The sequence below is a fragment of the Lethenteron reissneri genome, chromosome 11 (assembly GCF_015708825.2).
Source record: "Lethenteron reissneri isolate LAM-NWPU_2019-01 chromosome 11, ASM1570882v1, whole genome shotgun sequence".
Taxonomy (NCBI): Eukaryota; Metazoa; Chordata; class Hyperoartia; order Petromyzontiformes; family Petromyzontidae; genus Lethenteron; species Lethenteron reissneri.
In genome coordinates, this window is record NC_083789.1 from 10,343,022 (window position 1) to 10,369,747 (window position 26,726).

The following is a 26,726-nucleotide window of genomic DNA, read 5'->3' on the forward strand; positions in this document are numbered from 1 at the left end:
TAATAAAAACAGATAATGCAATTCGATTCCACTGCACATTAATACGCTGCGGCAGTAATTAAATTGCACAATGCGCATTAACATCAGTCATTAGTTGTTAAGCTGTCACTCAAGAGCAGGTAACTATTCATAATTATTCCAATCGAAAACAACTTACTATCCAGAATTGAAGCTTTCGTGACTGCAGGAATTACTATACTCATTGGTTCTTTCGGTAAAGTCACATATGTAGAAATAAAATAAAATTTAAATAAATCAGCCCAGATGATGAACACAAAATTTTGCAGTCTTTTGAAATACGCGGTCAACCAGGTTAGTGTCTAACTGTGTTGTTGGCCGACTGGTTTGCATCGCGTTATGTTTCGAATGTTTGTTGAGTTCGCGTCTCCCATCTTCCTGTTGTATTTGCCTCCGTGCAGTTTGCCGTTCTCTGTGTGCTCTGTGTGCGTGATGTCCCTCTGTGTGTTCCCTCGCTCTGTCTTGCCCCATTTTCACCTGAATGAGCGCTTGTGTTGCGTTAGAAACGTCGTTATTTTTTTTGGTGATTTATTTAAAATTCATTTTATTTCAACTTACTATCCGTTCGTACACATTTTTCAAATAATGAAAGTTTAAACAAGTGAAGTGTCCACTCTATCTCTCTGCTGGCCTCCTTATGTATGTGCTCTGAAGAAGGGCCATTTCCCGAAACGTCAACTGTTATATTCATACCTGTCAAACCATACGGCTTATCCGTATTCCTGTACAGGGAAATTGGGTTTTCAGGTCCTTACGGCATACAGCCGTTTCAACACGGACAAAACATATTTTTGTATTTATTTGTTTGTGTTTCTCTCTTGTGATGGGACTTTCTGGGATGAACGTCCCGTATAAAGGCACGGGGGTGACCAATAAGGTCGGAATTGGTCTGTAATAAGCTAGGCACTGATAAGGGGTTGACAGGTATGGCTATACGTTAGGACACACAAAAAAATAAGTGAAGTTCCAACCCTTGTGATTCAGTTCAACACGTAAGATTTCGCGACCGATATCCATAACAGAGGGTTGTTTTGCATTAAATCGCGTAAATATGAAAACAAATGTGTCTGTCCACCTAATGATGCTAGTTTTAATTACTGGCGAAACGTCGTACTCAGATTGTAAATATTGTGGCTTTGTGGATTTGCTCTCCAACACACCGGTGTGCTGTATTAGGAACGAATTGGCCACGTTCTGCTTACGTGACAAACCCTTACTTCTTGGCTGTGTCGGGTGGTGGCGGGTTTAACGACAACATTTATATATTTACGCCATCTATCCCCAAAAACAACATCTTACCTATAATTATGGACTTTATGATTCATCTCTATCTCTCTGCTGTCCTCCTTACGCGTGTGCCCAAAAGCAGGGCCATTGCCCGAAACGTCGACTATATAAATTTTATAGAAAATTTTTTTATACATATTTTTTTAGTTTTTATGTTATTCACGAATGTTGTTGCTGTTTGGTTGTTGCTGCTGTTTTGGTTGTTGTTGTTGCTGTTGTTGTCTCAACCGACTTCCTTCCCACGTGCCCCTGCCAAGGCTCAAGGCCATGGAGGAGGAGGAGGAGGCGGCGGCGGCGCGCTGAGTCCCGCGGCCCCGAACGATGCCTCAGCACGGCGGCGACCTGGCGCGTTTCTACACCGTCACAGAGCCGCGGCGACATGACAAGGGTCACACGGTCTACAAGGTCACCGCCCGGGTAAACAACAACAACAAACAACAACAACAACGAGTGGACGGGGGGGGGGGGGGTGTTTGGAGGTGTTGGGAGCACTCACCCCGCCCAGCGCATCCTCGGTCTTGCCTAGACCGGCCCTGCCGCACAGGGGCGATGTACCCCGGTTGGGGTGGCTAGGCAAGCCCGGGGTGGGTTCGGTGGGCCGCGGCAGGAAACGAGAATTCCGCGAGGATGATTTACACGTCATTTAATGCAACGATTTAGCATGCACTTGCACTCTTGATTAAGGTTGATGATATTGCAGACCGGCAATAGTGGATTGTAGAATGGTGTGATAAGGTATAGCAGCGTCTTGGAGAGAGGCCTTCCTCTAAAAGTGCATTGATGATGGATGCTAATGTATAGCCCGTTGTCGATCCACTGCTGGGCTAAGGCCTCCTCTTGTCCTGTCACAGGTTATAGTTTATCCATACTTCTCTACGCCGGTCAGTGTGGGTTAGTTTATTAGGGTTTCCGAGGTCAGCTTCAGACGTTACTCGCCACTGATGTACGCCGTGAACAGGTATCGATCTCGGGCTTGCAGCCCAGTAAACGAACCACTGCGCCACTATTTCGGGTGGTAATTAAGCATCTTGCGCATAATGATGTTGATCTCTGTGTCGGTCCACGCTGGTCATTGCTGGATGGTGAAGGGAGATGGGGCGCCAAAAACCCAGTTCAGATATCAGTCGTCACTCTGGTGGTTGTGAGCCGTGGCCAGGATTCGAACCTTGGCTCAAATCGCAAGTGGCCTAGGTCACCGCATCACCACTCCACCCTGCCACGAAACAAAACTAAAACATCTGCACTGCAAGTGGCGATCAACATGCAGGGAAAGATTGACATGTTCACTGTTCAAAACAAACAGGCTTTCTTCCTTCACTCGCGAGTTTGCGCATCTACGATAGATGTCAACCCATCTTTGTTTGATTAGTCTGTGTTTCCATCCTGTGTGTTTAATTCCCGAGGTTCATTACCCTGCAAAGGGGGTGTTAGTGTCACCAGAAACTTGCAGCATCGCGTGTCTTGTCCTTACACCCTGTGTAAATGTATCTGTTGCACCGTGACAGATTGTTTCAAGAAAGAATCCGGAGAAGGTTGAAGAGGTACTGTATCGGTACACCTCTGCGTGAGCTCTCATCCTCTTTCAGTACCACACCGTGTCTGAGTAATTTCCAGGATGAAACTGGTGAATTTTGAGTGCTGTCAATCCACTGCTGGATAAGGGACCTCCCCACGCCATCTGGGTTGTTTGATGATATTTTATTATGTTGGTCAACTACGCTGGTCAGTACGGATTAATTATATGTTGTTACATAGAAGTGCGGTACAACATTGGACTGTGTTGCACTGCCTATGGATTCCATATTTAATGATTTGTTTGCCAATGCATCCACTCGTTAGATTATGCAGTTTCTATACGTGGGTGTCATTATATGGCATGATGCACTCATATATATATGCATGTATGTTGAACTTCTTTCGCACCCTACACAGCCAACCTTGCTAATCGGAGGTTTGCGGAAATTCAAGTTGTTGTATTTGTGGTTGCAGATAGTGGTGTGGAAGAGATATAATGATATTAAGAAGCTGCACAAGGAGCTGTGTATGATCCATCGAAACCTTTTCCAGAGGTCTGAAGAATTTCCACCTTTTGCAAAAGCAACTGTTTTTGGTGAGTATAAATAATGTTGACTTAAACCGTGGTAATATAATGAGCGATACATTGATTATGTTAAGTCATTATGCTCATGGTATATGCATAAAATAATGTCTAAGAATTGATGATTGATTTTGATAATTATATACTATTTATGTATGAAAATAAGAATTAACAAGCCAGAACATACTATACAAGTGAGACCAGACGAGACAAATTTAAATGAATCTTCAACTACATCACGAACATGAATCTTGACAAATCATGAGATTGTTTTACCTAGTCCATTAACTTTTGTAGTCTTCCCCTAATCAACTAATTAAAATTGTTTGATATATATAGAAAAAAAATCGTTATCGGCAGCTGAGTTCTTTTTGTAATACATTGTAAGTGAATTGCCAGGCTATGAGCAGCCTTGCTTGCACAGGACGCTTTGAGGATTCCGTGATTGAGGAGAGGCGACAGTGCGCCGAGGACCTGCTGCAGTTTTCAGCCAACATCCCGTCCCTCTACAACAGTCGGCAGCTGCAGGAGTTCTTTGAGGTGTGCGGCAGATTGATACGGAAATGCTTCTGATAGATCGGGGGTTCTTCAAATGGCGGACCGTGGGCCACATGTGGGCTGCGAAAGCTCTTGGTGTGAACCCGCTGAGAGCAAGGGTCCTTCAAGAGATACGTGTGGCTCGCCAGAGATAGAGAAATCCAGATGAGTGCATTAAATGATAAATAATCAGGAGGTAGACATTAGAGAGGTGTAGTCGAGAGATACAGACGAGTGTGATGATAGAGTGGTAGTCGAGATATATATTCAAGAGCTCTAGACGAGATATGACAGACCTGGAGTTGAAATACAGATCAGCGGTCACGTGTTTTAGGTGTTATAACGTCACTTGATGTCATAACATCTCTACACATGGCATATTACGTCACGTGGCCTACCAGAATATGATAATTTATTGTGGACTGCTGGAATAATAGTTTAAGAACCCTGTAATAGGGGAAAAGTGTATCTTGTGGAGCCTAGACAGTGTTAATGTATTGTGGAATAAAAACATTACGTTTAATCCTGTAGGGCTTTTTAAACTCTGTCCTTACTGTTTGGAGACGTCCAGTGATTTTGAGGCATCATGTGCTGATTTGCATCATGGGTATCTGATAGGGTGCGAGTGCATACAAAATGTAGTGTTCACTATTACCGAGTATTTATGTAATCCTCTTGCTAGTTTATGCTCCCTAAATTAACAAATCCATGAAGTCAGTAATGTAAACTAGAGCACGTTTTCCATTAACAGGGTGGTGATAAGCACGAAGGATCGGACATAATTGGTCCAGCCGACAGCCCAACCGACTCTTTCTCTGAATCTCTACACCAGGGACCCGAAGACTGGCTACAGGTATCACAGGGAATGCAACAACTGTAATTTTGCAGCTTTGTAATTGTCATATCAGCATCAGCCATCCACTGCTCAATGAAGGCCTCCACATGCCATCTCCGTCTCTCACGGTCTTGTGATACCACAGTCCATATCGCTCTCTCGCGTGGGTGGATCACATCGCTCCATCTCTCCGGGAAGTGGTATTCTTGAACGTGTTCCCTCCCCTGGCTGCGATTCCATCGTCAGTCTCGATTATCTGCTGTTATCCCTTCGAGTGATATATCCTGCTCAAGTTAATTTTTCATAAGTCAATCGTTGGCTGTGATCGATGATGCCCCCAAAGTTGGCAGCATTTCTTGGTCTCGCCATGCTACAAGGAAATACTGGTTGGCAATGTACAGTGCAAAATAAGTTCAACATCCTGGTCTGCCTTCAATAATTGTCCGAGGAATATGTATACTAACATGCTTTCCAGTTTTGTCCCTCCAACCAGTATTTTTTGTTTGTTATATGACCATACTTCACTACACTGGCCAATGTGGGTCGATGAAGGCCGGGTACACGGACGTGGGAATATAGACTTTACAGTACAGCAATTATTTTTTTTGTACCGCCTTCAGTTGCCAACATTGCAGCATAATTTCTGCGGTATGCCTTAACGTCACATCATTCCGAGCTCAGGGCAGATAAGTGCCCTTGCAAGAACAGGCTCAGTCCGCCGCTTGAACGTAATTCATCAGCAGAGGGCGTCACAGCGACACTGTACTGGATAAATAATGCTCGTGCTGTCGTCTCCTCTCTGATCCACCAAGGACAAGGTCCCGCTGTCATCGCACGCGAGGGAGGACGGCGGTGATCGAGACGAAGAGACGGAGAGTGTGGACACGCTGCCCGACCTTCCCGACATCTTGTTGACCTCCCCAGCGCCTGGCGCGGCAAGCGGCACGGGTGCGTTGGCAACGACACCTTGAATCCCAGGGTGAAATTGAAAACAAATCGAGCAAAAAGTCACGCTTTATTGTCAGCATCGATCTATGAATTGATTGACAAAACCAAAGAGCAAGTGCTTTTTACTTAACGAGGGAGTGCCACATTGCAGGCTGAAATGTAAGCTTTTCTACTTTACTGATTTTGCACGGATGCCAATTCTATTGATCGACTTCAGCCGCAGAGGAAAATGCCCCATGGTGGCTGGGATGGAAAATTATTGTATCTGCTTTTGGAAACTGTGCCAGCCACTGTTTCAAATTTTACTGAGCCCTGATTGCAAATATCAAACATATGACATTTTCATATTTGCACACTGTATACATTGTGTGTACAGTAGAACCTCTGGTCACGACCATAATTCGTTCCATAACTTTGGTCGCAACTCGAACCTAATTTCCCCATTGGATTGTATGTAAATACAATTAATCAGTTCCAGACTCCTACGAGAACTGTATGTAAATATTGTTTTTTAAAGATTTTTAAGCACAAAAATAGTTAATTATGCCATAGAATTCACAGTGTAATAGTAAACTAAATGTAAAAACATTGAATAACACTGAGAAAACCTTGAACAACAGAGAAAACTAACATTGCCGCGTCAAGGTTTAAAATCGTTCAACAAGTTGATTGTTTCGTCTACTACATCAGTCGGTCGATTCTGAGAGAGAGAGAATATTCATGAGAGCAATTCATGTTTCTATTGAAAGTAAGTTAACAGTAAAATTTTGGTACAGTATTGTTTTTGGAAGCATTCACCATAATATCGTATGAACATTTACTTCACCGCATCATCGTATGAATGATGTGAGAAGAGATTAACGAGTTCTTATGTTAGCGATTTACGTACTCAGCGCTTTCGCTCTCTAAATTACGGCTTGAATGAGGGGGGAGGGGTATGACTACACTCACAAAATTAATATCTTACTATGAATTTTATATAACAAAAGTTATATACATAACTGTTACGCTTTGTGTTGTTTGTAAACAAACAACAGGAAATTTGGCGCTTACAAAAAGATGGCGCGGAAGGGGAAATCAGCCGCAGCCGTGTTTGATCGCCACCCGAGTTTGTGTTCGTGACCAGATTAAAAAATGTTGTGAATTTTTTGGTCGTAACCCGATTTGGTCGTGGTCAGAAGCGTTCATGACCAGAGGTTCTACTGTATATGAAAATTTTAACACCTCGGGTTAGCATGGTTTACTACGTAAGGTACGAAAGAAGTTAAACATACATACAGTAAACATTTACACTATTTACACACAAAGAAAGTACGGTACCTACCGTTTAAGAAATACACCCTTCAGTTGGTGTTTTAAATATCGTGTGTGCAGTTCGTTCCCATCGCGTACTTTTTACTTCCCTGTATTTTTTTGTTATAAGTGTTAAGCAATTCTTCATCGCAGGACGTGTTGTCATTTCCGCTGGCGGTTTTTGCACGTGGCCATGTTGCACAGGGTCCGGCTGCAGTGGGCTGGATGTGTGCGGCCCGGCGACGGGAGGCGGGGTGAGTGAAGCCACCGCGGACATTCTCCTACCGAACCTTCCCTCAACCGCCGGGGAGATGGAGCCTCCCGCCTCCCCCTTCTCATCGCCGTTATCTCCGGACGGCGTTCCCGGCGACGACCAGGCCGATGATTGGCCAGACGGCGCCGGGGCTGGGAGGCCAGCCATGGGCCGGCAGGACAGCCTGTTCAGCCTCTCCACTGCCGGTCGAGGGAAAGACGACTACCTGGTGGTAGCCAGTCAGCAAATCCATCTGGCGCTAGCCCAGGAGGTGCTCGGGAACTACCAAGGTGCCTTCGATGCCTACAAGATGGGCGTTGACCTACTCCTGCAGGGCGTGCAAGGTACGCTGTCTGGCAGGAACATACGTGTGTATTTCACGTTGGCTTTGAATAACAAGACGGTGATTGAATGCAGATGTCACCAGCTCATTTTGCTCACTTGGCAGAATGTTTTTTTAAAGAGTGGGCAAAGTGCATCTCTCTCAGTAAGGTGATATTGCCCATTGTGCTGCGCGAAAACATGGGGATTTAGAAAGGATTTATCAGGGACCCCTTAGACTAGAGGACACCTTTATTTTGTGTACCACGCGCAAATGTATATCTAAATACCGGTCGCGGCCCCTACAATATATTATTTTATCAGCCATCTGTCGTCTCTTTTTCGAGCCAAGAACTCTGATTTATTAAAATATATATTTTTCCCTCCTCTTGACAGCACTGATCAAAATAACGACCGTTCGAGGAAGGTGATAATGATGCCAACTTTCTGTCAGCCCACATTAATAGCTCAATTGTCGGTGCGTGGTCGAAGCGTCGGTGGTGGGTGAGACTCGTCGGTGGGTGGTGCGTGTGTGCAGGTGACACGAACACGGTGCGGCGCGACATGGTGAAGAGGAAGACAGCGCAATACCTGTTGCACGCCGAGGAGATCTACACCAGCCACCTGCAGGCCCTGCCGGAGACGGGGGCCATGGCACAGGCTGACCGGGTACATGCCCTGCGCGAGTGTGTTTTTGTCGCTCCTTTCTTTCTGACACTGCGTATGTGATGATGATGCCTGATACTGCCTGATGGATTGATGCACCGCCCCCCCCCCCACAATCAATTTACTTGTCATGATTTGTGGGTCACAATATACAAAATCATAATGATCGTCATCAGCCGTGATCTAACCACTGCTGTCGCCAACGCACAAGGTCGCACGGTGGAGCAATCCATCTCACTCGTGCGCATTGACCGAGTCATCCTTCCTTCTGTGTGGTAGTTGTAATGTGTTCCCTCCTTTGGCTGCATTCAGTCGTTAGGCTTGACCACAGGCCATCATGTTTTTTGGCAACGAAGGCTGCCCAAGTGTGCTTCTGGTGTAATTCGTAGCATGCACCTTTCCCTTCGTCTTTCCAAACTTTTCAATCTACCTTTTGATCTATTTTAAATGAAGCAATGTTCCCGGCCTACAGGGCAGCGTTTGCATTGCCCAGCCTCTACATTTTTTATCCCAGTGTTCTTTATTTGAGTTTTATTTTGGCCACAAACCCCCCCCCCCCCCCATTTCAATCGCAGGTGGACGCAAATGTGGGTCATCGTCGGCTTAACTTTTGTACACTTGTTAGACATCGGCTCCAATGTTTAAAGTGGTTTTTGATTTATATTACATAGCATTACAATTTTGGTATGTGGAGCATTACACAGGGTAAACATGCGGTATATAACCCTTGCCTTCTCGTAAAACTGAAAAGCCTACCGTTCCTCAAACCTTCGTCTCGACCAATTGGCTCGTGGTGAATTTGTTGTCTCGTTCACTCTCCGTTGATGTGTGTGACAAGTGCGGAATGGAGACCCGCGTAGAAAGTAGGTCGAAGTAGAACAGGCCACGTCTTGTTAAAATAATGACCATTGTTTGACATGAATAAGAAGTTTTTCAATGCGCCGACTGTATTAAGAAGGACGGGAGGGACAGTGCTGTTTGTGGGTGCACATTTTTGTATAGCGGAGTAAACAGGCCAGCGTTGAAGAAAAGCCACCTTATGTCCTGCGATTGGCGCATCTTGTCAAGACAATTAGTAATGAATGGGTGCTTGCGCTTAAGAACAGAACACAAGTAACAGTAATTGGCGAGCATGGGCTCTAATCACTGGATGCTGCTCACAAACGGGACACTGAGAAGACCTGCCCAGAATTGTCTTTTACGTGGGCACATGACCTGTGCCTCTTGCTTTTCTCTTGCTTTATGCTGCTGCTGCTTCTGCTGCTGCTTGCCTGTTTCCACGTCTCATCTTCTCCATGAACTTATGTTGTATGTACAAACGCATCTACTCGGAATTTTCACGAATGTTTCTTGGTCTGGCACTGTGCACGCAATAGTTGGGCAAGGTCCTTAACACAGATGTAAAGTGTTCAGGTGAGGTCCTTTTTGGCCGTGTGCAGAAATTGAGCTGTTCGTCTTGTCTACAGTTTGCACTTTCGCGGGCTGCACCATAGCTGTTTGTCTCCTCTTTTTTTAGTGCAGGATGTTTTACGTCCCCACATTTGATATTTAGCGCCGTTCGGTAACACGCGGCTTGTGACTGTAGCATCCAGAATACGCCCGATCTCATCGGATCTCAGGAGCTGAGCACATGGTTGGGCCTGAGTAGCGCCTGGGTGGGCAACCACCATACACACGTCAGGTTGCGAGGCTACATGGTGGACACCATAAGGGAAGTGCAATAAAAAATGGAATACTGTACCATAGTGCTGCCCTCCACCAAAAATATCGGAAGGAAGCAGTGGATTTGATAAAAAGATCCGCACATGCACGTGCAATGCGCATCGACCAGTTTAGTTGTCGTTCTTGTAACTCATTGGCTCTGAATGCGCGTGCGTTGAGATTCAGGTCGCCGGTGGTGATTTTAACGGAAGCATCTTGTTTCAGCAGGGTTTGAGCTTTGGACCTCCGAACCTCTGTGCTTCGCCATTGGAGGAGCTAAAAAAATTCCGAGTTCTTGGCGTCATAGGCAAAGTAAGTCGTTATTTGTGACGTACCACATTCACTTAGGGTCTGCATTATTTATCGTGTACGCTGGAAAAATATACGTAGTGTTCTATGATCGTGCAGTCCCACGTTAAGTAAATGTGACGGAACGCTTCAGCATCAGATGCAGTTTTCGACTTTTGCTTTAGGGCTTAAGGATGCATAGCTATGTGTAAAAAAAAAATCTAATCTTCATACTTTTGTTCGTTGTAGACAGATGGTTTGAAAAACATAATTCACATTCTTTGCCTCCTTTTCATAAAGCATTTATATTAAAACATTTTATGCCTACGGATAGAGTTTGCAAATAAATCTCTCCATCAGCAGCAGCAGAGTGGAAGTGCTTTTAGATCTAAATGCGGATTAATTCAAATCTCCAGGGACTGCATAACATGGAATGTTAGTTACATGTAGTAAGCTTGAGTGAAAACCATAATTTCATGTCTGCATTCATGTGAGGTCTCTTCAGTTCAAGAGCCTCACTGAGCAATCAAATTAATGCTTGGCAGCCGGCAAAGCTTTCCAAAGTGAATGTGGATTAGTCCAGGCTGCTTGCTTGATTCGGTAAGGCATCATTAGACTGAGAGACTCACGGTAAGTTGCAAAAGAACATCTGTGAAACTTGGGGAGGGTGTGTATATCGCAGTGCGCCAATCAATATGCGCGCACCTCCGTTGAACGCGCTCGCACGTGATGTTTTCCAGGGCTGGTTTGAGTCCGCTCATATGCATTGCTTGGTAGTGGTGATGCATTGCTGAAATGGTCAAATGCATGCTAAATGCTTAATAGTCAAATATCTGGAATAGCGTTGAAATGATTGGTCGAAGAGATTGATTAATGGATTATACAAATAATAATAGTATTTTTTTGTTAATGATAGATTGATTTGTGTCCAGGTGGCTCAGCGGTAGAGCGAGCAGCTCGCAATAGGAAGGTTGCGAGTTCAAATCCTGGTTGGGGGTTGACTCAGCCCATCATCCCTCTTCAGCCGATAACATAGGCACTATTTTGTGGGGACGTTAACAGTGTTTGTCCTATGCATAAACACACCCCTGCCATAGGAACGCCAAATTTACACCAATGGCTCCGAGTTGTAAACAGGAGATGAGCACCGATATGCCTCATTGCTCATTTGAAGAGGAAATCACTTGAACTTTTTTGACTGTGTGGAAATATTGCACGCTGGGCGTCCAGCCTCCGACATGCGGGGAACTCGGCGCTGTTCGCATCCATCATCGCTATGGTGACATGTGACGAGGGCGATGTGCTGTTGGCCATGCACTGTGAACCTCTCCAGCGGGGGAGAGTGGTGGTGCAATCGCTAGCGCACTGCGATATGAACTGGCGCCCCAAACCAAATTCGATTCCTGGCCGCTGCTAACATCAGTGGCGAGTGTTATATGAATCGGCCCGCCTTTACCAGCCTGCACTGACCAGCGTGGTGAAGTATGGTCAAACAGCCCCAACGACTGAAATTCTTGGCGAGCCCTTCATCCGACAGTGGATTGACAAAGAGCTCTCTTCAAGAATTCTTAATACAATGTGCATATTGATCCATCTTTTTGAAGTAAATTTTTTTCTTTCTAATAAATGGCCCGCTCGTGTATCAACATCTTCTTCTTTTGTACGGCTGATGTAGATGCTGAGCAACAGCTACAGTTTCACGTTCAGGTGGTCAAGCCAGATAACCACGTCAGGAGCAATGGAGTGTGTATCACCATTGGAGAACCTCCTTTGCCAGTAGCAAAATATGATAATTGTTTTTTTACCCTTTTATCTGGCAACAAAACTGAAGCCTTTTTTTATGCTTACCCCGAGCTCTCATACTCTGATGGTGCATTGTCTTTGAGTTGTGTGCCTTTTGGCGTCATCTGGTCCAACACCATGTGAGATTAGGCTCTAAGAAAAGCTGTCTCGGGTGTGGACCAATCAATTTCAAGGACAGTGCATACATGATCAGAGTTGTGTTTTTTGTTTGCATTCTGACCGCAGGTAATGTGGTCAATGCAAACATGACTCCTTGTAAAAAAGGTGTCATATTTCGATTTAAAGCTTTCGTGACTGCAGGGATTCATCTTCTTGGTTCTTTCGGTAAAGTCACGTAGAAGGAAAATAAAATAATAAAAATAAAACATAAAATAATTCTCACGACGTTTCGGCCACAACGCAAGCAGCCGTCTTCAGGTGGAGAACAGGTCTGTCGAGACTTTACCGAAAGAACCAAGAAAAGGTGTCAGTTTTGTTGCCAGATTAAAGGGTAAAAAAACAATTATCAGAGTGTGTATCGCTATGATGTCTTCTTAGTATTTGTCAATTGGGCATGGCGTCTTCATATGTTGTATGGTCTCTGTTCTGGATGACCACAGTCGTATACTACTGGAGAGTTTTTTAAGTTTCCATTTGTGGATCAGGTATCCGCATCTGCCATGGTTTGTGTGGAGCGGTGCATGGCAGACGCGATTACTCGCGCTCGCGGCCTTTTGGTATCTTGGTGGATCGGGGCTTCTGCCTAATTTTCTTGAGCAATGAGTTAACAACGCTACGAAAGTGCGAGGACGTTGGTGCCGTTGATGTAAAGTAGGTGAGCTGTAATTGGCGAATTCCTGAAAGAAATTCAGAAAAATTAAACAAATAAAGCACACGCGCGGAAAAAACTCCACCGTGTACTTTGTGCTCCAATTCACTTTCGGACAGTTGTTGCCCAGAGCTGTTCCTGAGTGAAATTGATTTAAATGTTTTGTCCGAGTCTCATGTGCTGTTGCCCATGCAAGCGGCCGCATTAAGCCACGTGTCCTTTCAAAGTTCACCCTGGTTTTAAAGAACGTTTAACATCTTCTCTTATTGTCATTTTAATAAACAAGTCGTCAATTATTGATGGCTGCTTTTAATCTGCGTGATCTACAACTCGGCTTATTTTCATGCGGGTGAATAAAGTGACCGTATGGTCCATCCTAAAGATGCATGTCATTACACCGCGCTTACATTATAATAATATACAGTAGCCGTGTACATATTAACATTTTCTTTTTACAAATCCCTGGCAGATACAAAGCACGGTCCAGATATGCCGTATAGGATAACAGCTCGTAACTTTAAAATGCAACGTTCACCGGGTCTAAAGTTGCGAATATGGATGAGCGCGCATAAAGATGAGGGGAGCAGCCAGTACTTGGAGGGTCAAGGTTTGTCTCCCCAACGGTCACAACATGTTCCCTTTGTGGCCAGGTGCTGCTTGTGCTTGACCCGAAAAGCGGGGAAACGTTCGTCATGAAGGTAAGACAAAGCGCACGCTGGCTGTGATGACGTGGCGTATTTCATTAATGCACGATGTTTCGTTGTTTTGTTGTTTTGCCTCCGTCTTGAACGCAACGTAGCCCATGCTCGTCCTGTAAGTCCGGCAGGTTTGTGAAGCAGAATGACACGGGGCTTCTGCGGGGTCGTGCTAAGCGTTGGAAACTTTCGCAGTCATCTGAATGTCTGTTTTTTTGTGGGTGCGTTTTTTTGTTGTTCCTAGTGGTAGTGTCGTGGTTAGCGTGCTGCGCTGCAAACCCGACGATTCCTGCTCATAGCTAACACCAGTGACGATTATATTATCTGATCCAGTCCTGGGCCTCTCCTAGGTGGATTAAGCCTCAGTTGAATACCTGGTGCGATGTGTAAAAATATTGCCACTAGGGAGACAAATGCGGCCAGGCGTGATGCTGGCCACCCACCCCGTTGTGTGCCGTTCCGGCCTTCATAGGTACTCGCTAACAGCACTTGCCCCAACAGTATATTAAGGTGATACTGAGGGATCTTTGGCTTTGTTGTTTCGAGCGGGCCTGTTTGTACGAGCTATGGCAAGGGGAGAGTAAGGCCACTGCCTGGCAGGTGAAGTTCAGTTGAGTCTAAAAAGGAGGGGGTGAACAACTGCGACTACTGATTCCGTTGTCATTATTGATTGGTTGATTAAGGGCATGGTTCGGGTATGAAAAAAAACCATTCACGTTGGGCACTGGAATACGCTATTTTTGAAATGCGCGTTGCGCATGCCAAATTGTAATGAACCCGCCCTATTATGAACGTTGGGGTTGTTATTGTGTTGTCCGGGCTTTAGTGCCTTGATATAATGCATATAATGTGGGCTTTGTGGACTCGCTGACGACCTGCTCCTTTCTTTCCTTCGCGTTTACTCCCTTTCCCAGGCGACACCGGCTGCGCTTCTGTCTGTGTTGCCATGTTTTTTCCCTCCCTCCCTCCCTCCCTCCCTCCCTCCCTCCCTCCCTCCCTCCCTCCCTCCCTCCCTCCCTCCCTCCCTCCCTCCCTCCCTCCCTCCCTCCCTCCTCTCCCTCCTCCACCGTCTGTCCTTGTTGAGCCTTGAACATCTCCTCGCGTGACTTTGTGCTCTTGTCTTTATGTAAAAAGGCTGCTGGAAATGTTTTTGACGACCGTTTTGTCAATCCACTGCTGGGTGAAGGCCTCGCTACGCAGTGTCGGCCACGACCATATTTGACGACTCTGATCAATGTTGGTAGGTGAAGTGGTGCACCTAAAATGGTTCATATATCGCTCGCCATCCATGGTAGCGGTGGCTAGGAATCAAAATTCGGGAAGCTTGATTTGTTAGCGGAGTGCGCTGACCACTGTGCCACACACATTTAGCCTAAATTGAATAATAATTAAAATGTAGAAGTGAACCAAATAATTCATGAACGAAATCAGTGCGGGCATTGGGTGGATCGATGCGTCGCGATCGTGGGATTGTGAGAGATGGCAGCAGCTTGTGGAGGCCTTCATCCATCAGTAGATTGACTCAGACTGGTGATGATGATACTGATGGTTTCACAGTGCCCGCGTCCCCTGACCTCTGGAAGTGGGGCAACTGATGCTTGCGTTCCACTCTAGGGGCTTAGGAAGAGCAGCCAGATGAGCCAGATCCAGAAGACGGTGGTGGTGCGCAGTGTGCCCTTCTTGGTCCATCTCATCCGCTACTTCTCCACCGAGGACTCCATCTTCCTGCTGTTGCGCTACGCCACCGGTTGGTAGTGGCATCGCTGCATGCCCCCTCCACCCTTGTATATACATATATTTCAAGTATATATTTTTACACTTTTTTATCCAGATTTTGCTATCGGTGTCGTGTCACAAGAGGAAGCATCCAAAATATTATTAAGATTCACGGAGGCTTTTCTGGCTAAATTAAAGGGATAAGTAAAAACCCGTGCAGTGGCCTTCACAGCAACATCGGTGACACTCTTCGCAAGCCTGGCTTTTCGCGTCATTTCAGGAGGACAGCTGTGGTCCAACGTGAGCGGATTTCTGAACCGGAGCCCCGAGGAGAGCGTGGAGTACGCGAGGGAAGCCGAGGCGGATGGCACAGACTCCAGCAGGGATTCGGACGGGCAGCGAGCAGGCGTCGCCGCACTCCTCGTCCCTCAAGTGGCCACGTCCTCGCCGGCCTCGTCCTCCGAGCCGCCCCAGGCCCCGCTCGCTGACATCACCGAGATCAGCAAGGGCAGCTCGTACGACGACGGTAGCACTTCCGAAGACGGCGACGAGGAGGAGGAGGACGAGGAGCTGGATGACTCGGAGGTGAAAGGTGACGACCGCTCTCTGTCCACAGACTCCGGTGAGAGAGAATACTCCAACAGCTACCTCAGCTTGTTCCAGGAGTACCAGCAGGAGGCCGAGCAGCGGGTGACGGAGGAGGTGGCTCAGCCTGTGAACGCGTTCTCCGCCGCCACGGACGGGGCCGACTCGAACTCTCAGTGCCAGGAGATGAGCGGACAGTCGATGTCGCATCTGAGCTCGGACAGCCTGTGCTCGCCCGCCACGCTGCAGGAGCACGTGTTTTTCCCGGCCGAAGGCATTTCGGACGTCTTCGCGGAGCCACCCCGCTCTGGCGACCACCTGCGCGATTCAAAGAGCAGCCCGATGGAGCTGTTCAGGATCGACAGCGGCGACAGCGGCGGCGACTTCCCCTTCGTCGACAGAGTGGACAGCTCGGAAAGGATGTCGGCGGCGCAGGCGGCCGATGGCCGGGACACGAGCGACACGATCGAGGACGTGGTGGCCCAGAACGAGAGGATGATGAAAAGGATGCACGACGAGCTGGACGTTTGCGTGGACGCTGGAGTGATTGACGACAAGTCTGACTCCGCCTCTGAAGTCATTCCCATCATTTCCTTCAGAGAAGCTGCCGAAGAGGACACTTTCAGCCACGGCAGTGGGAGAAGCGATGTGGGAACTTTCTACGCGAGACCTCGCCCGGAATCGGCGGCGAGCGGAGCGCAAGAAATTATAGGAACTCCGGACTTGTTCGCGACGGATTCCACGCTACTCTGTGTAACAGACGGTGTGGAACAGAGTGAACAGGAGGACCGTCACTCAGGGATGATAGCCGTTTGTGGTGAGAGCGACGATCATGTTACAAATGAAATAGAATCTAAGGAAGACAGTAATGGAGTTGTGTCCGGTGCCGACGTGGCTCTGGGCGCCGCGGTTGACGCAACAACGGAGGTGAGCAGAACAAACGACGAAGGGAGAGTCGAAGCAGACTCCGACCTCGGCACGGTGGTCGACAGTGTCCGCGAAGGAGACAAAAGACTCGAGAGCAATTCTCACGATCACTCCACCAAGACGAACGTGGACAACGGCAATGCCACGTTTGGAGACGTGTACGCTAGTCAGGGCCTGTTGGAGAGCGCGGCGACGATGGCGATGGCGGCGGTGGCGCTGCCTTGGGTCGACGCCACCCGTGCCGAAGCCGAGGCAATCGCCACTGCGCCCACCGCCACTTGCCCGGAGAGTCTGCCGGTGTCGGAAGTACGGCGACACGCCGACGAGGAGGACGACGGTGACGACGACGTTGATGCGTCTGCCGTGGCGGCGACGCGGTCTCGTGACGTCTCTCAGGTCTTCCGGGAGCTGGAGGAGGCGCGTTCGCGGGCGACCGAGTGCCGGACCTGCCTGCCCGAGGGCTGCGTGCGGCAGTGGGCCGCCGAGATGGTCATGGCAGTGGATGGCCTCCACCAACACGGCCTCATCTGCCGCGACCTCAACCCCTCCAACATCCTGCTCGACGACAGGGGTCCGCACTGAGCTCACTTTAACGCCCCTGCACGTGACCGTTTAATTTGTTTGGCCGTGTCGAGCGGTGTGGGGGGTTACGCGAGAGAATGTTGGCCAAATCGCTCCATGGCCTAACCCTTCGATGAATTATTAACTTGTAGCTGTTAGTAATGACTCTGACTCGGTCACCGTAGAATTCAACCAATTTTGTCAGCTCACTGATGCTAAGCAGAGGTTGAGCCTGTATAGTGCTTGAATGGGTGACCACTACGCTCCAGTTTGTTATTGGTGGCTGTGTGTCTTTGTTTTGACAGCAGAGGGCAGTGCAACAAAATCCATGGTTGTAATGTACTCCTGTGCCCCACGACTATGCTTCCCAATTTCACCGACCCACAGTGACCCCCACGACCAGCGTGGCATAGGGAAGCCCCGATCGAGCAGTGGATTGACAAAAAGGTTAATACATGTGTTAGTAGTAGTTGTGGAAGGATTAAGTTCTATTTAAGTTAAAAATGTTCCGTGTGTTCTAGCACAAGCAGATTCTAAGTATGTTGTTGCTGTCGCTCAACAATGTATACCCATTATAGTAAAACTGTCACTTGGACATTGGACTTGGTTAATCAGCTCCCATCTTGGGTTCGAACCCAGGCAGGCACGTGATTTAAACGGGTTCTCAAGTGTTGCACGTTTCTCGCCCAGTCGCCAATGATTGCACACGAAAGAAACGGCCCGTTAAATTTGGTTTTCAATTTAATTTGGCTAAAGTACAACTTGACTGCCATGCGGTGCGCATTACCCTCCTGTAATAATAATAATAATATTCATTTCTCCAGGAGAGTCACACACAGTCCAGGGACTTGTTTGCAGGAGGTTCCTGCGTTGGGTTTTTATTTTAAGATAGCCAATTTGACTGTTCATACAAGTGGGAGGGAACCAGCGCACCCAGAGAAAACCAGCGCACCCAGAGAAAACCCTCGCACGCAAGATGCAAACAGATCTAAATGAGTCTACCTGCTCTACTCCTTTTTCTTGGCAAGCCAGGGTATCGCACCACCTTGACACCCACAGGAAGGGAGTTTCACAACATTCGTGTGATCCGCCAACCCTCGCTGCCTCCGCAGTGCTGCGATCACAGCCGTCGAAATGTGCTGCCTTTCCACTATAGCGCAATGAGCATAAAACTCGGGAGGGGGGGGGGGTGAATTCCGAAATATATCTATAAAGGTGCAATACGGACTTTCTGCGGGAAGCTCAATAGGCTGCATACTAAACGGATACTTGCACAGTAGTCGCGCCGCACAATACAAGGTCAAATTGTAGCATCAAAGGAAACTCTGATCTCAGCGGGGGGGCGGGGTGGGGTGGCGGAGGTGGCTCCTCTGCCAAAATCCGACACGCTGCCAGACGTCTCCCAAGTTCGCATGGCTCCGTGGCGGCTTCGCCCTCATCTCGTACGGAGCGGAGATGTCACTTGTCCTCTGTGCGTCACCCGGGTATTAAGTTCGTATAAAAAAAACCACGTCGACCTTTGATTGAATCTGGAAGAACTACGAGGCTTCCTCTTTACCGGAGGTGTCCTGACAAGGCTGGGGATCGGCGATGGCAGAAGATTGCAGAGGGAGTTACGTAGATAGACACGTTAGACAATTGTAGGGTTGTCTTAACGTATCGATCAAAACAATAGAATAATTTCGAAAAATATGCAAACTAGACGAAGCTATTTTTGTTTTAGCAGGCAAGGTCCACTGAGCTATGCAGCTCTTTTTCAGAAGCTGCCTGGCCACAAATGATAGCTCAACGAAGTGGCTTATGTGGAAATGCCTAGCAACCAAATACTCTAAATGCATGTTGATGCTGGATCTGGAGGGAAAAACCTGAACACCCGGAGAAAATCTATGCGACTGCGGGGAGAACATGCAAACTCCATATATACAACAGGCGTCAAGAGTTGAGATCGAACCCACGACCCTCCTGTATACCAGGCGAGGCAGATAACCTCTCGCCACTGGGGCATCCCATATATGACGGCAATGATTAAAAATAATACAACGAAAGGATACATTTCACATCTGAAAATTCACAGATGTCAAATCACAGTTTGCATTTATGTCTGTAATTGACATCGAGCATGAGTTGAAGAGCGTCTCCTGATGGTAGACTCCCCAACTTGAGAGAGCCGAGGACACAAGTGGATTCCAGAAAAAATTGGTGGCCGTGACAGCAGAAAGATAACGGCCGTAGTTTTTAACAGCCTGCAAGAATTCAGGTGTCACGTGAAAATCATGCGTTTCAGGTTACGGTGTGATTTTAAAACGAGAAACTCGATTGAAATGCGCAGTCACGATGCCGCAATTAAAATCTATTCTTTTGCTCATTTAATTGTGCACGTAAGAAGCTGTCATTCATAAGCTACTGTAACTTGTTGGAAATTAATAATTTGCTCATGTAACGAATGAGACTGCACACACGAGACTGATAAAAACACAAAAGAGATGGTAAAAATTTTACTAAAAGGAATGGATTTTTAAAAATCTATTAATGCTAATTGATTATATTGCTGTGTTAGGAGGGGCTGAGTCTGTCAGGTGGTTACATGACCTATTGGTTATGTTTAATCGAGGTGTTTCAGTCCGTCCCGCAGTTCATTTAAGAGATGAATGTCCTTCCACGCGTTGTGCTTTCAGGACACATTTTGCTCACCTATTTTGGCCAGTGGAGCGAAGTGGACTGGAGCTGCAGCAGCCTTGCACAGGAGCAGTTCTACTGTGCCCCGGGTGAGTGCCGGGTGTGACCTAGACAGACACGAGCCACTCGATGATCGCTGTATGTATGTATGTGCATGCGTGTGTGTGCAGGGTAGTGGGGAGCGGTAGTGTAGCGGTGAGCACGCTGGGCTATGAACCCGGCGACACGGGTTCGATTCCCGCTCACGGCCAACACCAGTGACGATTATCTGAACCGGTTCTGGGCCTCCCCTAGGCCGACTTGGCCTCAAATGAGTACCTGGTGCGGTGTGTAAACATTGCCACGGGGGAGACAAAGGCGGTCGGGCGTGGTGCTGGCCACCCACCCCCTCGTGTACCGTTCCGGCCTTCATAGGTGCTCGCTAACAGCACTTGCCCCTACAGTCTGTTAAGGCTATACGGGGGATCTTTGTTTGTGCGGGGTAGTGTAGCAGCGCACCGCACTATCATCCTGTCGACCTGAGTTCGTTTCCCACTCACGACCAATAACTGGAGAATATTTGAACCGGTCCTGGGCCTCACTGAGGTAGATTTACACCTAGTGCTGTGTGTAAACATCGCCACTGGGGAGACAAAGGCGGCCGGGTATGGTGCTGGCCACCCACCCACTAGTGTGCCATGTCAGCCTTCATATGTCAACGCTAACAGCACTTGCCCCAACAGTGTTAAAAGGCTATACAGCAGATATTTGTTTTTGTGTACAGGGGAGTGGTAATGTTGGGCTGATGGGAGGGTAATGTGTACCCCCTTGTGCATTGTCGGGCAGAGGTCGGTGGTATTGCTGAGGAGACCGAGGCCTGTGACTGGTGGAGTCTTGGTGCCATAATGTTTGAACTCCTGACGGGACAGGTTTGTCAAAACATTCCCTTGAACATCCCTTTACTCAGAGGAATGCGCGCTATTGTTTTAATCGACCGATAACTTTCTTCAAGATCGCTTATAAGTTACGGGAAAGGGTCCTTGCCTATAAACATCAGGCAGTTCACTGGCATTGGTTCAAGCAAGCCTGACTGCTGATGAGACACTGAATGTGAAAACCGGACAAGAGTTTGCGTCTATTGAACCAGTACTGCTGATAAGATGAAAGGGTTTGTGGCCGATGGGTTGTATTTAAAAAAAAAATATGCGGAGAGACGAATGTGGGAAGGCGCAATTCTATATTTGTTATACTTAAGCTCAAACTTAAGTAAGAGGGGAGAAAATGTTATTTTATATGGCTTTCACTGACGCAGGCAAGGATGTTGGTGAAAGTTATGGCACGGGGTGGACAGCGGATTTTCAATTCACTTTTTTGTTTCAAATCGGTGCCGTCTATTCGATTAAACGTTGAACAATCGATAAGACGGGGAGAAAAGTCTGCGTCCTTCCAAACAGCAACTCGTGCTGCCTGTGAGCAAGATGAACGTCCATATAGGCCCTTATATTTTGTCTAAAGAATACATTTCGGGTTTGTTTTAAGTCGACATATAGCCACGTCTGCTGAACGTCTTTCATTACATTCAAGAACGTTCTAATTCGAAGCGTGCTGTGTCCGGTAGGGGCTATTGAAGGGAATGAATACATTTTTGGAAAATTACCTTTCTGAATTTTCATGAATATATTTTGATTACAATGCATGCATGTACAATCCGCTGCAAGATGAGGGCATCGCCACACCACGCGGGTTATTGGAGGGTTATTTAACCATATTCTCCCACGCTGGTCAGTGTGGGGTTGGGGAGGGCGTGGAGCATAGACGTGGGACCATAGAAGCACAGCACAATAATAATGGATTTTGCTATAGTGACCTCTGCTGCCCACAATATATCTCCGCAGCACCTATGGCAACCCGATTGTGCATTGACATTCTGGGTGATTTGTTCAAAGCCTTTTATTTCATTAAGTTCAGGTCTTTGTCTTTTGTCTTCCGTTTCTTAATGTTTCTTAGCGGAAGACCCAGCAAGCGATGGCGCGCGAATATTTTCATGACTCCGCTTTTTTTTTTTGCGAGCGTCCGTGCAGGCACTGCACATGTGCCACCCGACTGGCATCACAACGCACACTACGCTACACCTGCCCGAGCATCTCTCCCCAGAGGCTGCCTCGCTCCTCCGCCAGGTGAGATTAACTTCAGAATAATACTTTTTTTATGATTAAATAAATAAACCCACACTACGTGCGCGCAACCATAGGGTGTAAAGTCATCGCGTTGGCGGTTTTGCCATGCAACTAGCCATGCAATATCCATCTGTTTAGTTTGCACTTACATGTAGAGTGTGTGTTTGTATACGGATATTTATTTGGCATTCAGCCATTTAAGCCTTATGGACGTGTTTGGCGATGCGGGATGCTTGCCCATGTTTTGTGTATGTGTCGTGGAGAGTGGTGGCACGGCGGTTAGGTAATGCATTGCGCTGCAATGCCGGCGACCTGCGTTCGATTCCCGGCCACGGCCACCGTCAGTGGCAAGTGATCTCTGAACCCTTCCTCTTGGTCGAATGAGTAGCTGCTGCGGCGTGTAAACATCCAACACTGGGGAGAGAAACGCAGGCGGGCGTGTTGCTGGCCACACTGTTGCCCTACCCCCATTGCCCCCGCACACGCCTTGCCGACCTTCACTACCGCTCGCTAACAGCCCACTCCGCCCCCAACGGTCTACGTAGGTTAACACGCAGGATCAATTTTTTTTTGTGTGCGTGCTGTGGAGCAGCTGCTGCAGTTCAACGCGTGGGAGCGGCTGGGAGTGGAGGAGATTCGAGCGCACCCCTTCTTCTCGACGGTGCAGTGGGGCCGGCTGGCCGGTCACTGAGAGCCCACGTAGAGCCCAGGCTGCTGTCGGCCAGTCACTCCGCCGCACCACTACTCGCCTTGTCTTGCCCAGATGTGCTGCGGAAGCGTCAAGGGCCGACACTCTCCACCCCGGTTTGCGCCACGAGCAAGGTGTCCCGCAATGCTGCCGTGGCCCACGGCGGGAGTGGTCAACTACAATTTTGATGGCTGCACTTTAACAGCGTTGGTCCGGTCGAAATGTTGCCAACAGCCAGCGCGATTGTACGTTCTTGTTGTTTTCACTGGTATGATGTTGTTGGTTCGTGTTGTGTTGTTTTTTTTTTTTGTCGTATGAAGAACATTGTCCTTGCACAGTGTCTGGTGAAACGTCACTTCAGGTGGGTCGGAACAAAATAATAACGTGGAGATGTGGCTGCCTCTGAAGACAGATGATTAGCTAAAGGCTTTAGAAGAGTGTCTCTGCTGTGATTTTCTAATGACTCCCAGTCACTGATTCTGAACATATCTCATTGGGGGGGGGGATAAGGTGATCTCTGAAAAACTTTTGATTGTTTTTATTATTTGTGTGCCATGCGCGGGTGCTGTACGTGTAACCTCATTCCTGAAAGAAAGAAAAAAAAATGCACTCAGATTTGCGCGTGCAATATTTTGTAACTTTGATTTTTCCGCGGCTGCGATTGGTTGGGGTGGGGGGGGGGGGTGCGGGGCGGGGTGGGGGGGGATGGTTACGATGAGACGCGCGACGCCCGTTAAAAGTTCGCCCCCCCCCCCCCACCGCCTCTTGTCACGTTTTGGCTAAATGGCGATGACGTGACGCGTGCAGTGTGCGCCGCCTCGATCGTTGTGTGTCCTCAAAAGAGAATGTGAGCAGGTGTTTGCCTTGTCCCACATCACAAATGCGACGTCGCCTTGTTGTTAGTTGCGCAGAAGGTATCACGTGCCAGGCGGTCTCAGTTTAGCACTGTACTCTGTAACTGCTGTAGGACTGGATTACATGTTCCAGAATTGGCCTGTGGCTTTCGGTGGTTTTATATTGCTTTTCATGATTGTATGATATGCAAAACAATATATATGTAAAGCATTACAGGCTATAAATGGGCAAAAATGCTGTCTTCGTGAAAATACTGGGCTTTTCCAAAGAAAACGGATTCATGAGGGCACCCCCCATTCGTGAATTAGCCCCATATTTTAAGGGCATGTCCTATCTTGTGAGAATATCTGAAAGGTCCGTGTTGTAACGCTAACCGACGCTAACCTGACGCAGTACGTGGTGCCGGGAGCTTGGCAATTGCCCGCAGGGTGATTTCTGCCCGTTGAATTAATTTAAAGTGTTCCCATGTTTTGGCGCTTTTTTTATCTGCAAGCAATCGGCACCTGTGTTAATTATAAATACCTTGAAACTTGGTACTTGCTTGGGCTTGGTGACTTTAGGGAAGTGCATTTCCTGGCACGGTGGCAAAGCCAATGCATTCTTTTGAATAGAACTCGAAATGCTGAGAATCTGAGATTTAGCCATGCAACGATTTGCCTCTTCTGCAATTCAATGCATTGTAATATTCATACTCTTTGGTTCTTTCGGTAAAGTCACGTAGGTATAAAATAAGGTGATGGGCGCTTGTGTTGCGCCCGAAACGTCGCGATTTATTTTTTATTTTATTTTACCGAAAGGACCAAAGAGTATGGATTCCTGCAGTCACGAAAGCTTCAAATCAATGCATTGTAATGTTCGTTTAAAGATTCGAATTACTATTTAACATTGTGGTGCATGGAGGACATGTGTTGGCTCCAAGGGTCACGTGAACATCTCGCATACGAGGGTGGCACCAAGAGTGCCGAGCCTGGCGCAGAATGATTTAGCGGAGATCACTGATGCTGCTACAACTGCTCACAGTCCATGGTTGAGTATAGCCATAGAGCCAGGGTACAATATCCATCTATTGCAGGTAGACCATGATGGATGCTGACGATTATTAAATTAAGCATTGTGCTCTCCCGACATTTTTGACACGAGAACACGAAACCATGATTTAATTTCCAAACACAAGTGGAAAGTGTTACAACGCGACAATGCACCATCATACGCGACAACGGACATACTGCAGGTTGCTGATTTTCCGTCGTGACAGAACGGACCCTTGAAGATGACCGCAGGGTTGGGGCGGCCAGCGACTGCGGTGAACGAGGGAAATATCAAGGCTGTGCGACACGCGGTTTTGTAAGACCGCAGCCCAAGTCAGCTGACACCTTTGGCATTGGCGTGGGATCGGTGGAAACAATGAACCAGGCAATGAAACAATAAGAATAGGTTTTGATTTATAGCTTTTGTGACTGCAGGGATTCATATTCTTGGTTCTTTCGGTAAAGTCACGTAGAAGGGAAATAATAAATAATAAAAATATAAAACAATAAACATTCTCACGACGTTTCGACTGTAACAAGCAATCATCAGGTGTGAAATCCACAGCAAGAAAATTTGAAAAAAGTGGCGGTTTTTCCTAACATCAGCACCAAAGACTTGGTGCTGCTGTGGATTTCACACCTGATGATGATTGTGTTGCAGTCGAAACGTCGTGAGAATTTTTATTGTTTTATATTTGTATTATTTTATTATTTCCCTTCTACGTGACTTTACTGAAAGAACCAAGAATAATAAGAATAGGCTTTACCCTTTCCAGCAACACCGCAAGTGTTAAGATGTTCAAACACCAAATAAGACATCTATCGTAAGGCATTAAGTCTGCATTTACCACACGTGTTGCCACAAGTATGTGGGGTGAATGCAGACTTTTGATGCCTTTTAATATGTACGGTGCAAAACAATTTCAACATTCATGCACCTCTGATGGGCATGGTTGGTGATGTACGGTGGGAAAGAAATTCAACATTTGAACATCTCAAAACCTGTGTTATTGCCAGATATGGTAAAGCCTATTACACTGGTCAACACACTTTTTCTGGCATAAGGTATTCCAACGGTTTTAAGGTAATTTTGGGATGCTGATTCCAAATCTGGCATCAGTTTTTGTCTATCACATCAGGTTTTTGATATATCAAATATTGCATTTTCAATAAAAACTGCAGAAGAAAAATATTAAATAAATGTGGATATCTACATAAAATGATATTATAAACACACTATCCTAAAAATACAGCACCATATTTTAATACTAAAGCAGTCACTGACTCGCAACAACTTGCAATCATAAGTGACAGAGTTAATTTCGGGTAAAATCAATGAAGATGGGGTATGCCGATAGAAAAAAAACGAGATGTGATAGAGCAAATCTGAGATCAGATTTGGAATCAGCACCCTGAAATTAGTCTAAAACAGCTGCAAAAGTCCAGGCCAGAAATTTTTTTTTTGTTGACCAGTATTGTTTAATCATTTCGATACAGGCAAAAAGTGTCCCATAGACAATGTGTGCACGTCAGGTTGCCACGACACCGACACGGCATCAAGAGCGATCGTCAAACGGTGACTTCCCCTGACAATCTTGTCCGGGCGGAGAATGACTGGGGCATAGTTGTAAGTAGGCGATTCGCTACCGGCGACGAGGCCTGGAGTTTACCGACACGACCCCGAACGGCAGTCGCTCCAGCTTCTCCCAACAGCCAAGAAAATCAAGCCAGAGCGCCTTGCAGGGAAGACCTTGCTCGCCACTGCATGGGATTCTGCGAGGAGTGTGGTGCACGTGTACTTCATGGCCCACAAGCAGCCGATCGCAGATCATTTTACAGACTGCCTCTGTCTACCTGCATTGGTTAATAAGCAAAGTGCTCTTGGAAAGGTGAGCGTGACTCACTTGTTGTTGTGCGCAACAACGCTCCAGCACACACTGCAAGAGTTGTATGCTGATGCCGTCAATGAGTTTCACTTGTGAA

The 26,726-nt window shown here is 47.1% G+C and overlaps 1 protein-coding gene across 7 annotated transcripts; it reads left to right on the forward strand.

Moving 5' to 3' along the window:
* The first annotated feature begins 1,565 nt into the window (after positions 1–1,565).
* LOC133341431 (ribosomal protein S6 kinase-like 1) lies at positions 1,566–26,722 on the forward strand. 7 transcript variants are annotated; one of them, XM_061550056.1, is made up of 16 exons: positions 1,566–1,722; positions 2,811–2,846; positions 3,295–3,415; positions 3,792–3,943; positions 4,692–4,793; positions 5,588–5,723; positions 7,221–7,613; positions 8,129–8,259; positions 10,183–10,269; positions 13,507–13,554; positions 15,166–15,298; positions 15,548–17,350; positions 20,016–20,105; positions 20,842–20,924; positions 22,077–22,172; positions 22,765–26,722. In XM_061550056.1, the coding sequence occupies exons 1-16, from the start codon at positions 1,627–1,629 to the stop codon at positions 22,861–22,863; spliced, it is 3,606 nt and encodes a 1,201-aa protein (XP_061406040.1). In that variant the 5' UTR covers positions 1,566–1,626; the 3' UTR covers positions 22,864–26,722. The 7 variants fall into 7 exon arrangements, with proteins under 7 accessions (XP_061406040.1, XP_061406041.1, XP_061406042.1 ...); XM_061550057.1 differs by having other exon boundaries at positions 10,186–10,269; XM_061550058.1 differs by having other exon boundaries at positions 3,828–3,943.
* Positions 26,723–26,726: the final 4 nt, after the last annotated feature.